The sequence below is a fragment of the Lentinula edodes genome (genome assembly GCF_021015755.1).
Source record: "Lentinula edodes strain Le(Bin) 0899 ss11 chromosome Unknown C8R40scaffold_1, whole genome shotgun sequence".
NCBI lineage: Eukaryota > Fungi > Basidiomycota > Agaricomycetes > Agaricales > Omphalotaceae > Lentinula > Lentinula edodes.
Window position 1 is genome coordinate 912,537 of NW_025764307.1, and position 13,436 is coordinate 925,972.

A 13,436-nucleotide genomic window follows, 5' to 3' on the forward strand; every position below is an offset into this window, starting at 1 on the left:
CCCGGAGAAAAACTCTCAGCAATTGCGAGAATTGAACAAAGGAAGTCAAGGCATGGTATATCTCACATCCTAGAGTATCTAATATGATTGTCATTGGTTCAACGGCCAGATCTTCAATCAGAACCAAAACTCAAGTAACAAAAACGATGGCCATCCGGGGGCTAAATCTGGGCTAAATGCACTTGAGATTTTCAGTAGTATACTATTACCACCTGTGAATAATTTTGTTCTGCATGATATAGGTAAACAACATATGCGCACGATCAATGGGACCTGCCCAATGTAGAGTAATATACATACAGAACATCGACGTTTTCTCTTGATAGCTCTTGCTAAACGTCCAGATGTAGTATGATTGCAGTGGTGAGATTTTCACGAAACCGAGGACTTGCGCTGGTACGGGAATTCGGAAGCTCAAAGACCATTGTCAGCGACGATACTTGACTATAGCTGTTAGGAATTCGATCCTTTGGAGGAAGTTGGCTATGTCTTTACAATCAATGTATAAAGGAGTAAATTCCCGTAAAATCCGAGAGGAAGGAGTTCCGATGTCAGGACATGGATGCAGACCAGAGGGGTCCGAAACTCGAAGCATGCAGTAACATGGCAGTTCCACAAGTTCAAACTTTCAAGACCAGCTGATCGCCATCTGCTTCGTGTATGGGGAATAGTATGCATTTTGAGTCCTAACGTCGGACAAGCCACAATCTTAATTTGCCCTAGTAAATAGTTAACTAGATTCATTGCACGTAGAATAACCAATACGAAGATAAAGACTAATGCAGTCTAAGGAGGTCCGCCTAATCCACCTTCCAGTCAATACAACTCCATACAGCCCTTGCGGCTCAAGTCGAGCATAACCGGGGATGAGAATGAAAATGAGTGAAAATGGCGGAATGGCATGGGTCAGAGTCTTCGATCATGTTATGTGCCAATGGAATGTTAAAAGTTGGCAGTTGTTGACGTCGTTAATTTTGTACCGAAGGACGAGAGACATCGACATCAATTTCAATACGCCACCTCGGACACAACGAATACTGCATCGTCACAGAGATTGAAAATTTAGTAGAGTCATAACGAGAAAGGAATTATATGTACCATACACCCACTCACTCATGTCTTACTCGGTAGATTGTGTCAAGAGTGGCAGTACTTCGTAATGTCGACGTCCTAGACGCATCCCATACCAAAAACGCTCATTTATGCCGTCGGGAACCAGTCAGGAGATGACCAAAGCTTGTCGACGATTACCGCCGCCGAAATGACCCTTTAAGTTCGGGATACATTCAATATTGTTCGCCACCAATCCTTTGACAGTAGAGTAGTCTAGACAATCCGAGTCTGCGGAAATTATCGGATCCTTGACCGCGAGATTGGACGACGACGGAAACATTAAAAAGGAAAGGTTACTGCGCCTTCAACATCACAGTACAGCACAGGCACGGTACCAACCAAAATCCAATTTGTTTCGGTTGTGAAAAAGGTAGTCGACAGGTGAAATAAGGACATTGAACTGTGGGAAAATCTGTCAACTGGCCGTCTGTACTTACAACGGTCAGCCACTGCTTTGTTCCTTCTCACCTTCCTTCTTCCTTATTTTCTTTTCCATATCTGCTTATCATTTCTTCTCCCGCCCCTCGCTAGTGCGCTTCTGGGTGTCACCTTTCATACGCGTCCACTGCAGCTTTCTCGTACAATCATACAACCTTTTGGAGCCATGGGGAACTGTGTATCCCAACCAGGGAAGGAAGACAAGGAGAGGAGTGACGCTATCGACAGACAGATCGAGGACGATTCGAAAAAGTTCAAGAGGGAATGCAAGATTCTCTTATTAGGCGAGTCGTCAAGCTGGTCTTTGTTACTGGTTCATATGGCTAAATCTCTTTCAGGCTCCGGAGAATCCGGGAAATCAACTATTGTCAAACAAATGCGTATAATTCACAAGGACGGCTTTCCAGACTCTGAACGCGCAACATATCGCAGTATTGTGTATCGCAACGTTCTTGACTCAGCTCAAGCTATCATCGTAGCTATGCGTAAGCTCGGCATTGATTGTACAGTTTACTCAAATAGAGTGAGTCTTGGGACACTATTCTTAGCCTTTCGGTGCAAAGTTGTTCCAGGGAGTGAGGCGCGGGCTTCGTAAAGGACACGCCTTTTCGGATTTCATTTCTACCTTATCTCTTTCACTTTCTGCTTCCTCGCACTGACGTCGCTTTACAGATGCTTGCCGACAAAATCATGGACTACCACCTCGACGAGACGACGGCGTTCACATTGTCACCTGAAATAGCAGATGCGATACATCAATTTTGGGGCGACCCGGTCATGAGCAAGGTTGTTGACGAGCATGGCAGCGAATTTTATCTCATGGATAGTGCACCTTAGTGAGTTTGATTGAGAACAATGCAACTATACAATCTCATCATACATTGTATAGCTTCTTCGGGGAGGTCCTTCGAATAGGCTCGCCCGACTATCTCCCCACCGAAACAGACGTGCTGAGAGCACGACAGAAGAGCACCGGGATAACCGAGACGAGATTCACAATGGGTCAATTATCGTAAGTCTGTTTCTTCATTCATTCATTGACGCCACTTAACTTCAGCTCTGATCAGCATTCATATGTTTGATGTTGGCGGCCAGCGCTCAGAAAGAAGAAAATGGATACACTGTTTCGAAAGTGTCACCAGTATTATCTTTTGTACAGCGTTGAGCGAATACGACCAAGTTCTATTAGAAGAACGGAACCAGGTATGTTTCTCACTCTTTTCAATCGATGACACAGTGGAATTCATTCGTCCCTTTTCAGAATCGAATGACGGAATCGTTAATCCTCTTTGAGAGCATCATCAACTCTCGCTGGTTCCTCAGAACAAGTATAATTCTATTCCTAAACAAGATCGATGTGTTCAAGAAGAAATTGCCGAAGGTGTGTGATATCTTATACATATGATGAACGTACCCCCAATGTCATCATCCGGTCTCTCAGGTCCCTCTAGAACGCTACTTCCCGGAATACACTGGTGGGAATGACATCAACAAGGCGGCTAAATATATTCTTTGGAAGTTTATGCAGGCCAATCGCGCAAGATTAAGTGTCTACCCGCAGTGAGTTGTCTCGTTATCATTACACTCGTTCCTAATCACGACCTAATGTATCTCATATCTTTTAGTTTAACGCAAGCAACAGATACCACGAACATTCGTCTGGTATTTGCAGCTGTCAAGGAGACCATCTTACAAAATGCACTGAAAGATTCTGGTATCCTGTGATATCTTTGGGTGGGGTTGTGGTTTGGGAGATTCAGGAAGAAGAAACTATATTCTTATTTTATCGCATTGCCCTCGAGCACTAGGCTTCGTTGGGCATATCGAGCTCTGGAATCTGGAATCTGGAATTGGTTGGCAGAGGACACCGCGAGGGTGGTAGGGGTTGTTTCGTTCTGCGGGTTTTGGTGGCTGTACGTCAACAGGACGTACAGGAAGGTCCTCAAGTTTGCCTAGTCCGTCCATTCAGCAAACTCGTCTTTCCTTTCCTTTTCACATTCTTTCCGAAGCTGGCACGACGGTATATCTGGATGCGCCAGGGGCCACAGACCAAGTGGCAGAAATTCTGGCGTAAGCCTCCGGTGATCAAGTATCAAAAGTTCAGGAATGTCAATCAAATGAACAATCACTTGTCGTCAACTGGTGGTTGTATTTTCAAACTAACCAATACGGTGTACATGTGCAGGGCCTGTCATAGCCTGTCATGTCTGGCTGTCATGGTCCGGGGTCGGGTAATCATATTGCCTGCGGGATGTTATGCGCATTGTACGGGCTCAACAAAACGGACATGGTCTACCGTCGCATTTTCCTGATCTCACTCGATCCAGTTCTTCGATCATTCCGCGACCATCTTTTGGTCGGCCCAATTTGTTTGCGATTACCGGGTGGCTGTTTGGATAGATGAGCAGGAGGGCTATGTTTTTTGATCCAAGTTTTCTGCATCTTTCTCCATCATTTTTCACCATTATTTTTATTTTTTACTCTCTGGTTTCTGTGACACCTATGCATACCTTGCCGTGTCTTTACCTCATTTACCATATCTTACTCCCATCGTTCAACCCAATGAAACATAACACATACATATCCTCAACATTGCACACATCCATACGAACTATATATTAATTATCTTCCTGTCGTTCTCCACACCACCTCCCCCAATGCACTGTCGTCTTCCAAAAGAGGATCTACAAAACACCTCGTATAATTCATAACTTGCGGAGCGTTCCAACCCTAGCTTAGGGCACGACTGGCCTGCCCTCAATATACCATATTCGTTGAAAAAAAAAATCTTCCGTCCTGTCGTTCTTTGTGTACCAATTCTTAACGAATTTGAATCTTCTTGAACTTCAGGCGCTTCAACCTCCAGATAACTTATACAGAACTCGCTTCTTCGAAACAATGCTGTTCTTTCTCCTCTTGAACCACAAACCAAGTCAAGGCTTCGGTGAAATCTCGTACCGTCGAGGCCTGTTACGTTCGTGGAATATCAGCCCGGCTTGGACTGTTCACCATCGGGTTCCGTATTGGATCTTGGTGGAGCTCTGGAAAGCCCAAGTCGATTAGTCCTGCGAAGAGTTGAGTATGATGCTTCTAGTATACATTGTACTCGTAGTGTTGGGGCACACATCATTCTATGTACATTGTCTCCGTATATGGCTTTGAAAGATGATTTGGTCTTTGAAACGACAGGTCCGAGTCTGCAACTGCGAACTTCAGTACCATTCATGTAGTTTTATGTCTGAATGAATGAGTCACAATCGTGTATGTCTTTTTCAAGTTCTTTGAAAACAGATCTAGAACGACCGGATACGTTGTTACGTAAAGCTCAAAGGCACATGAGCAGACGTGAGCTCGGTGAGCTCGTTCAGAGTAAGCGCCGAATCCCTTCCGCTCCCTTCCGTTACTCGAGTCTCCTTCGACTCAATCTATCGCATTTTGCTTATGGTGCCTCTCAGCTTCTCGTAACTTCTATTGAATGGCTTCACATAGCTCGCAAATACCTCGTCGGAAACGCCCTTCGGCTCTAGATGTCGCATTTGGTGATGAGATTCAAGATACGCCCAATACACAACCAATAGCAACCTCATCGTCTCAAGCTCTGCGGAAGCCACCTAAGCGAAAATTGAAAGATAATGAGGTATATCCTGGTGTCCCCTCCATAGCATCGTGCTGCACAAATGCAATGAATCTAGCATCCAAATTATTCGAAGAAGGTCAAATTACCTCCCGGTACGTTTAATCTCCATAATGTGCACACTTGATAAACTCACTCCCTGGGTAGCCTGCTACTTCCGGCTGCCTTCGGATGTTGATTTCCTTCATGAGTCGGCGTCGATGAGGATCGCCGGTGAGGACGACGACCAACCCGATGACGCGCCAAAAAGAATTCGCAACCTGTGGAAATTCACAATTTTCGACCCATTGCATAAGAACCAACTGATTAGTCTTTCGTCGCTGGAACAGCCCGATGGTCGCGATAGCAAATTCGAAGCATATGGAAACGTCACCGCTTTTGTTGAGAGTGAGGAAGACGAAGGCCAGGAAGCGGATCTGTCGAGTCCTGATACGGTTCAATTTGTTCACCTTAGTTCTATACTAAGTGTAGCGTTGGATTACACTAAAGGGCACAGGTGCGTATCTTTACTCCTTCTCTTTCATATAATTCACTTGACATTCGTTTAGTCCATTATATATCGAAACTCAACATTCATGGTACATTTTACAAATGCCATCTTTTCAATACAGAGATTTCTTGCACGAATTCTACCTCCCTCATCGCTTAGCCCAGATGTTAATTAGTTCTGCACTTGCCAATCGGAACCTAACTCATCGACAATTTATTGACGATTACTTATCCAAAGCTCCTGTGCTTTTGGATCACGATGTTACTGAGATTGATCTGAAATCAGCAGTACTACTCTTCACGATTTCTCCACTCTATATACTCATGGCAATGAATAGGTCTCTCTCATCCGCGACGTGGTTAAAGATGTTATTATTGAACACCCAAACATCCAGCGAGTACCCGCGATCAAGTTCTACCTCATTCCGCAGACGGGCTCTGATACACCGGAACGTTTGAGGAGGGGGCTAACAGCCAAAGGCCCAGGCGAACGCAGAGTCAACATTGATATTACCGTGCTCAAACCTGAAAATCAAACACCAACCACTGTTACCCCTCTCATCAACACCTTGGCCCAAAAATACTTTCGTGAAAATCTTCGAGTTGTGGCACCGCGTCCGCCGAGGGACCTTGAGAAAATACGCGAAAGACAAAGTGCACGTGAACGTGTGCATCAAGAATTGTTGCGTCTCATCCGCTACTGCTACGACCGAGGGAAATGTAAATGGAAATATCAAAAAGTGGATTCCATTCGAAACGGTTCTAAATACTTAAGAGCAATCACTGTCGACGACGTTCTATATAAGGTTGGATTTTGTCCTCAACTATTCACCATCCGCTAATTCTCTACTTCCCAGATTGGCGATACAATCATCGTGCCTATCGGTGATGATCCCGCTAATCCCAAGGCTAATCCCAAGCTTAAGGGGCGAGACAAGGACATGAAAGAGGAGAAGTTTTCATTGCCTTTACCGAATGAAGACATCTCAATGAATAAATCATTTGAAGACTTCTTTTGGTAAGATATCCCTCACTCTCTTGATAATGTGTTTGGCATTTCTAATTCCGCCTAGGTTTGCACGAATTATTAACATTGACCTTGACCTAAGGGTGGTTCATGTGCAATGGTATAACCACGGGAATGCAACAGCAATGGGGGAACTCTCGCATCCTCAAGAATTATTCCTTCAAGCATTGTGTGGTCCAGTTGCACTTGAATCCATTGTAGCAAAGATGAGGGTGCACCAGCTGCAGGCTGATATTAAGGGTCGATTTCCCGACACCAAGGATATCCCGTACGGTGAATATTTCTGCAAGTGAGCATTCTTCTTGAGCTTTCCCTACACCTACTTATCTTTGTATCTAGATCAGAATATGACCCACAAATGGCCTCCTTCACAGCCATTAGAAGTGAGTTTCTGTTGTCCGAAATCAAAAGCGATAACTGCGCTGTTTGTCACATTTCGCAAATGGAGAAGGAATTGCAATATCCGACGCGAATTCGACAGGAGGAAGCTATCACTTTCCGGGGACGGGACTTCCATATTTTAGATTACGTGCTTTATCGGTCGTTTGAGGATGGCCCTGGAAATATTGGGCAGGTCACCTCTTTTGTTTTTCCGCAGCGAGAAACATCTTGGGATCCAATTGAGGTTGTTGTAAGGAAGCTTGGACGGATATCATCTCTAAAGAGGGTTATACCTGATAATGAGATGGTAGATGAGGTGAGCGCAGGTCTCAATGGAGCACGCTTTGATCTAACTACAAATCAGAGAGAATTATTCTATACAGAAGATCAACCTGGTAATTATGATTGGATCCATGCTACCTCCCTTATCCAAGTCTGCCACGTCTTGGCTGCTGAACTCCGCTCGGAGCAAATTGAGAATTGGATCATGCACGGTCCAGAGCACTTTTACGTTCGCTACTGTTTCCCGTCTCTCGATGTCCAATCCTGGGCGTCCAAGAAACCCATCAGACGAAGACAGATTACGATATGCGAAAAGTGTCATCAAAAGCGTCTGAAGGAGGTCGAGTCTTTGAACGAGTTCCTCACCTACCAGCAAAAACACCCACTTCGTGCTCTCGATGTTTTTGGTGGGAGTGGTGCTTTTGGTACTGCGTTGGCGAACGGAAGCTCATGCTTCGACGTCACTCATGCAATTGAGATTGCGCCTTCTGCAGCTCAAACATATCGGTGAGTGAAATTGTTTTACTTGCGTAATAGTGCTGATCTGATACACAGAAAGAACTCTCCCCAGACAGCAGTCCATAATGTATGCGTTAATGAGGCTGTGCAGTACATTGTTAAGAAGAATCGCGGTGTCGAAACCGACGACGACATTCCTATCGATCGCACAACTGGAGAGCGCCAGATATTCTCTCTCAAGCCGGGAGATACAGACGTCCTGGTAGCTGGTTTTCCCTGGTATTCACACCATGCTATCTTGTCGACGAAATCTAATGAATCCGATTTGTAGTCAACCGCATTCCTCTCAGAACATCTACAAGAATGCAAATGACATCAAGACAAATCTCATCCTTCCGTTACTCAGTCTCGTCGATGTTTTGAGACAAAGAATTGTAGTTCTTGAGAACGTCGCTGGGTTCTTATATTGTAATCTAATGGGTACGCAAAAGGGGCGACACCGTGTTGAAGGTGGAATCAAACAAGGCGCGCTCAAACTGGTTATTCGGGCTTTAATTGAGATGGGGTTCGTTCACTATAATATCTTTCGACAAGCAATTGCTTACTTGTTTGAAATTTGGCGTAGCTATCAGGTCCGATTCTCTCTTCTTCAGGCTGCCCATTACGGCGTTCCTCAAGGTCGTGTTCGTTTTTTCTTGATTGCAACACTTCCAGGCACACCACTTCCAGAACTCCCTCAACCTACCCACTACTTTCCTCTAGAAGGGGTAGCGCCGCATTTGCGAATTACCTTAACAAATGACAGAACGATCGAACCTTTACAAACGGATCGGGGGATCACACTGTTCCCTCTAGTCACAGTCGCAGATGCTATCGGAGATCTTCGTCGGTTTGACTGGTCAGTAGATTGGCACCACCTCAGACTCTGAATTCTACATCTGACTAACGCTGTACAGGGAACACCCTGCTCCACGGAATTGGACTATCGAGCAACGGCGGGAAGCAGAACGGCGCAAGGAAATTATCCCCACTGTCCCATGTAGAGTACATCTTCCTTGGTGGGGCTTGCCCGAAGGGCAATCTCCGTATCAACACCCTGTGCGTTCAAGATTCCAAATTGAAGCACGGATACAACCACCGCCTCCAGATATCCAACATTACACGCGGAAATTACCTCCCAAAACGGTTGAAAGGTAGTGTCTGTTTGTTTGACACAGTCAGAGTTATTCTGATCCATTATGAGTCAGAGTTGTGAATATCAACCTCGAACCTGGTTCCGATTTCCGAGGTATGTAGGACATTAGAGAAAATCTCTATATCCATGATCTAATAACATAGATATCCAGGATTGCCTGCGCATCTCTCTGAATTCCAATTTTGGAATCCTTCCTCGTTCGTCGCTAAAAATCGGGGGATAAAAAGTGAAGTTCTATCTCTATTGCAACTCCCAATGAATCTGATGCTTGTCTTGTCCCGCTTTCAGGCCTCTATAAGCGTTTGGATCCTAACCGCTATTTTATGACCACGATTACGAATATCAGTCCTACAGCGAAACAGTCTGCGGTCATACATCCATTCGTTCGTCTTAGAGAGTCAAAATATCCATATATGTCTAACGTACATTGCAATTCTAGTGTCGTCGTCTTCTCACAGTTCGTGAGCTTGCTCGCTCACAAGGATTCCCAGATCACTTCTTTTTCTATGCCATTGACGACAATATAATCACGGTGCGTCTCTATTTATCGGACCGAGAGATTACTCGTTGACCTCTAAATTTGTAGATGGTGTGCTTGATTTTCGTTTCACTTAACAATTTTGGCTCATTTTGGTTTCTGTCAGCATCGTTGCATTGGCAATGCGGTTCCTTGGCAGTTGTCCCTCGCAATAGGACAGGAGATTAAAAAAGCGTTACATGATAAATGGAAAAGGCGAGAGCAGATTGTGATTGACTAGGCAGGGAGAATACTACAGATGTATTCGTAATTTTGTTATGCGATTTTGACGATGACCTTCTCTCCGCTAACCTTATTATTTCGGAGCAAATCCAGACCCACGTCAACACGATCCTTGAGGGAGCCATAGGATTCGTCCAAGAGGCGGATTTTTGTGGGCTGGATGATTTTTTTCTCAAGGAGAGTGGGCAGAATTTTTGTCATTAAATTATCCTTCAAGTATGGAACCTGAATTTGATGTTTGTGAGGTTTCCGATATTAATTGAAAGAGAGTGAAATGCACGGACCTGTTCGAACAAAAAAGTCCTGACTCCTGCTAGCCTGGTGCCTTTCGGGAGAGGGTTCAATGAGTCTGGTATTTCAAGCCACATTGTATCGCTTTCGGCGCTCCGGACGTTACTACCAATCTTTAAAGGCAGAAGAACTGCTACCGTGCCCTCTGTGCTAACAACCTTTGAGATCGCAGCCATAGTCGTCTGGGCAGTGATACAGTCAAGCACGAATTTTAGTTTTCCTCCCTCTGAGGCAGTAACTACGGAGTTTATATCCTCAATCAAACAAGGACTGTTGTAGTCGAAAGTGTGCGTTGCACCGAGGGACCGTAGGTATTCGTGATGTTTCGGGGACGCCGTAACGAGAACGTTTGTATATCCTGCACTGTGCAAAAGTTGAATGGCATAATGGCCCGTCGTTGAGCCTGCACCGTAAATAAGAATGGGTACATTGGCAAAAGAGGGGGATTCGGGTGCGGGGAACGACGTTGGGTAGGGCAAGCCGAGATATTCGGGGTTGAACAAAGAGTTGAACGCTGTGATGAAATTATCTGGGATGGCGGCGGCGGCTTCCAGAGAAACAGAGTCAGGAATCTACGCGGGAAGCATCGCGTCTCAATTGAATTCGTCATAGAACCTACGATAGGTACGAACCTTTGCGATTACTGACCTAGTTTGCAAAGTATATTCTTGCATACCCTTTGCTTCTGAGTTGCGGAACGTAAACGCAGTTACCTGCAGAACATGTCAGATCCGTGCTTGGCTTCACCATGAAGTGTGGCTTGCCCTGTCACCTATTTGGAGATCATCGATACCTATACCAACTTCCGCGACTGTTCCAGAAGCATTGAAACCAAGAATCATCGGAAAAGTGGCGGAGTATCCAAGATCGTTGATATAAGTATCAAATGCAATCATCGCGGCATAGGCGACCTTGATTAGCACTTCACCTTCGCCAGGTGCAGGAGTAGGAACCTGGATGGTGTCAAAATACTTGAGTGAGAGCGAGGCTATTGCTGTGTGGGTTCTTGAGGCAGGCATGCTTGAAGATGGATTCTCTCAAAGGAAAGAGCATTGTGCTTAAATACAACCGGATTGAAACAGATACATTGACAAGGAATCTTGGGCTGACAAAAAGCCTTTGTAAGCCATCGTCGAAATGACTGATCATACGCTTACTCATTGAACGAGCAAACTCAAGCTGTTGCGGAGCTGATGGTACATTGGGTTGAGGTATCATGAATTAGATGTATGTTTAAGGATAGCTAGCTGCTAGTTGAAGTTGAATGAGAGTCAGAAAGCGAAAAAGAATGGATAGACAAAGATATAAAATATTCAAATACTTGAAAGTTTGACGATGTTCCCCTTGAGATTATGACGGTACAGTATTAGAGTAGAAATGTCCGATGAGCGCAGCGAAAGCGTGGCAAGTAAGTAAATATGATTGATATTGCCTGGCCAGATACACTCCTCCTTCTATCAAGCTACTTCTCTCCACCTTGATTCGACACCTTGTACCCAAGGGATACGACAACCAAGAATGTGGACATGCTCTCAGGAACCAGAGAGCAAACAGGAGTCCCCTACATGACCACACAATCTTTGTCCTTGGCACTCTTCGAACTAGTATCGTCGCCGTTGCCACGATTCAGTACTGACCCAGGACCACCAGGCTGATGCATAACCTGTGTCGTAGAGCCCTTCAATCGTTGAGCGGCTCGTTTATCTCCCTGCTCTGCGGCGCGTTTGTAATATGATATAGCTCTACAAGGTGAAATGAGTAAAACGCAGGAAATGAGTGAAAGATTTCGTTGAATCGGAAACTTACTGGGGTAAATCTGGGGGTGTTCCTATTCCGACTTCTAAGAAATAGCCAACAGCGTACATAGCCTTAACCAGGCCTGCATCCGCGGCCTTCTGAGACCACAGGAAAGCTTCTGTGTCTGATTGAGGGAGAACACCGGGTGAACCGACCAGGTACCATGCTGTTAGGGCAAAGCAGGCATCCCGGTGATTCTGTTGGGCAGCAATATTCTAGAGGAAGACGCTCAGCGTAGATCAGTTCATGGAGGCAGTAGACACACATAATAGTGTATGGACAGCGCAGGATCCTGTGGGCATCCCAACTTTCCGTACTCGTAACATTCTCCCAATCTGTACGCACTTGGTGCATATCCCAGTTCCGCTGCTTGAGCGAGCAGTTCCGTGGCATACTCGTAGTCTACGAACACAACATTGTCAATCCCCCGTTCGTGCAAAAGAGCCAGTTCATGTAACGCATGAGGAAACTCTGCAGTAGCATGCTCAGCACTGCGTTTCAGCCACTTTACTCCCTCTTTGGGACTTTTCGATTGGCCCAGCTCGCCATTAAGCTCTGCAATGCCCAGCCGGTACATCGCACCCGGATGTAGCGATGCAGCAGCCTTCTTGAAGAACTGGAGTGCTTTAGCAGACTCTCTTCGACATCCCCATCCATTTTCACAACAGGTTCCTGCTCGATATGCGGCATCTGGATGACCGTGCTTGGCGGCGAGGACGAACAGCGGATAGGCACGATCAAAGTCCTGCTTGTTCTTCGGAGTACCAATGCCATTGGCGTAACAGTCTGCGAGGAAATACTGTGAAGCAGGATGACCTCTATCAGCAAGTCGTTTGAGCAATGTCATAGCCTCCTTGATCAGATCCTCTCTCTTCTCCAAAGCCTTCTCAACCTGAAGCAGGTTACCTGGCGTGTTCTCCGGTATGGGCATCGACTTCGAGGCGTCAATCATGAAGACTGCAAATTCGAATTGGATATCAGGATCCTGTGTCTTCTTAGCGTTTGCTCTGTAGAGTTCGAGAGTTCGTTCGTGGGAGAGAAGGGCGGCGTGGTTTCCGGGGCGTAGATGAGAGTGGTCGAGAATTGGACCTGGAGGAGGTGAAGGGCCTCTGGTAGATTGTGCAGCTATTGAACGTGAGCCAGGACCAGCTGGAGGAAATGATTCGGGCATGTATGTTGATGCTGGACGACTTCCGGTACCATTTCCAGCGTAAAAGTCGTCGGGATCGTTCGGAGGTGTGTATCCAGCGTCCTCATCCTCGTATTCCTGCTCAGCTTCCTGATATTGTCGACGATCTAGAGGTCTTCCAACGTCCGGCTGGTATTCTAGAGCTTGCGAGTAATTGGACTGTGGCCGCTGCTGCGGGGCTACCTGAGCGTACATGATGGTCAAGAGTAAGTTATCAAATTCAAAACATACATCATACGTCAGTAACAATGAGCGCTCCTCCAAATCTTTAAGTTTTAATCGTTTATTTTACATGGACTCCTAACGGTGGACAGTCTTCATCAACGCCGCCAGCCTTACTCTGACCTTGCTTACTTTGCTTACTGAGTGTGTATAAATGAA

The 13,436-nt window shown here is 45.7% G+C and overlaps 4 protein-coding genes across 4 annotated transcripts; 2 read left to right on the plus strand and 2 right to left on the minus strand.

The window, feature by feature from the left end:
- Positions 1-1,501: 1,501 nt before the first annotated feature.
- C8R40DRAFT_24221 (heterotrimeric G-protein alpha subunit, GPA3-like protein) lies at positions 1,502-3,429 on the plus strand. The gene is made up of 8 exons (XM_046234470.1): positions 1,502-1,835; positions 1,890-2,074; positions 2,224-2,387; positions 2,441-2,563; positions 2,619-2,754; positions 2,813-2,932; positions 2,993-3,111; positions 3,177-3,429. The coding sequence occupies exons 1-8, from the start codon at positions 1,718-1,720 to the stop codon at positions 3,274-3,276; spliced, it is 1,065 nt and encodes a 354-aa protein (XP_046092292.1). The 5' UTR covers positions 1,502-1,717; the 3' UTR covers positions 3,277-3,429.
- Positions 3,430-4,927: 1,498 nt separating this feature from the next.
- Positions 4,928-10,030, plus strand: C8R40DRAFT_24644 (S-adenosyl-L-methionine-dependent methyltransferase). The gene is made up of 19 exons (XM_046234476.1): positions 4,928-5,188; positions 5,244-5,280; positions 5,333-5,681; positions 5,734-5,962; positions 6,013-6,480; positions 6,532-6,692; positions 6,748-6,990; positions 7,041-7,398; positions 7,447-7,871; positions 7,920-8,102; positions 8,155-8,388; positions 8,449-8,721; positions 8,780-9,016; positions 9,071-9,111; positions 9,170-9,244; positions 9,307-9,401; positions 9,458-9,550; positions 9,605-9,607; positions 9,663-10,030. Exons 1-19 carry the CDS (start codon positions 5,027-5,029, stop codon positions 9,774-9,776), a joined length of 3,780 nt encoding a protein of 1,259 aa, XP_046092293.1. The 5' UTR covers positions 4,928-5,026; the 3' UTR covers positions 9,777-10,030.
- Positions 9,679-11,507, minus strand: C8R40DRAFT_24582 (chaperonin 10-like protein). Its single transcript, XM_046234474.1, has 5 exons — positions 11,227-11,507; positions 10,834-11,174; positions 10,702-10,782; positions 10,063-10,641; positions 9,679-10,003 (listed from the first exon to the last, which is right to left on the minus strand). The coding sequence occupies exons 2-5, from the start codon at positions 11,086-11,088 to the stop codon at positions 9,812-9,814; spliced, it is 1,107 nt and encodes a 368-aa protein (XP_046092294.1). The 5' UTR covers positions 11,089-11,174; positions 11,227-11,507; the 3' UTR covers positions 9,679-9,811.
- Positions 11,508-11,630: 123 nt separating this feature from the next.
- On the minus strand, positions 11,631-13,037 carry C8R40DRAFT_1157644 (HCP-like protein; the record flags this gene model as incomplete). Its single annotated transcript, XM_046229646.1, has 3 exons — positions 11,631-11,811; positions 11,876-12,081; positions 12,132-13,037. 3 exons carry the CDS (start codon positions 13,035-13,037, stop codon positions 11,631-11,633), a joined length of 1,293 nt encoding a protein of 430 aa, XP_046092295.1.
- Positions 13,038-13,436: the final 399 nt, after the last annotated feature.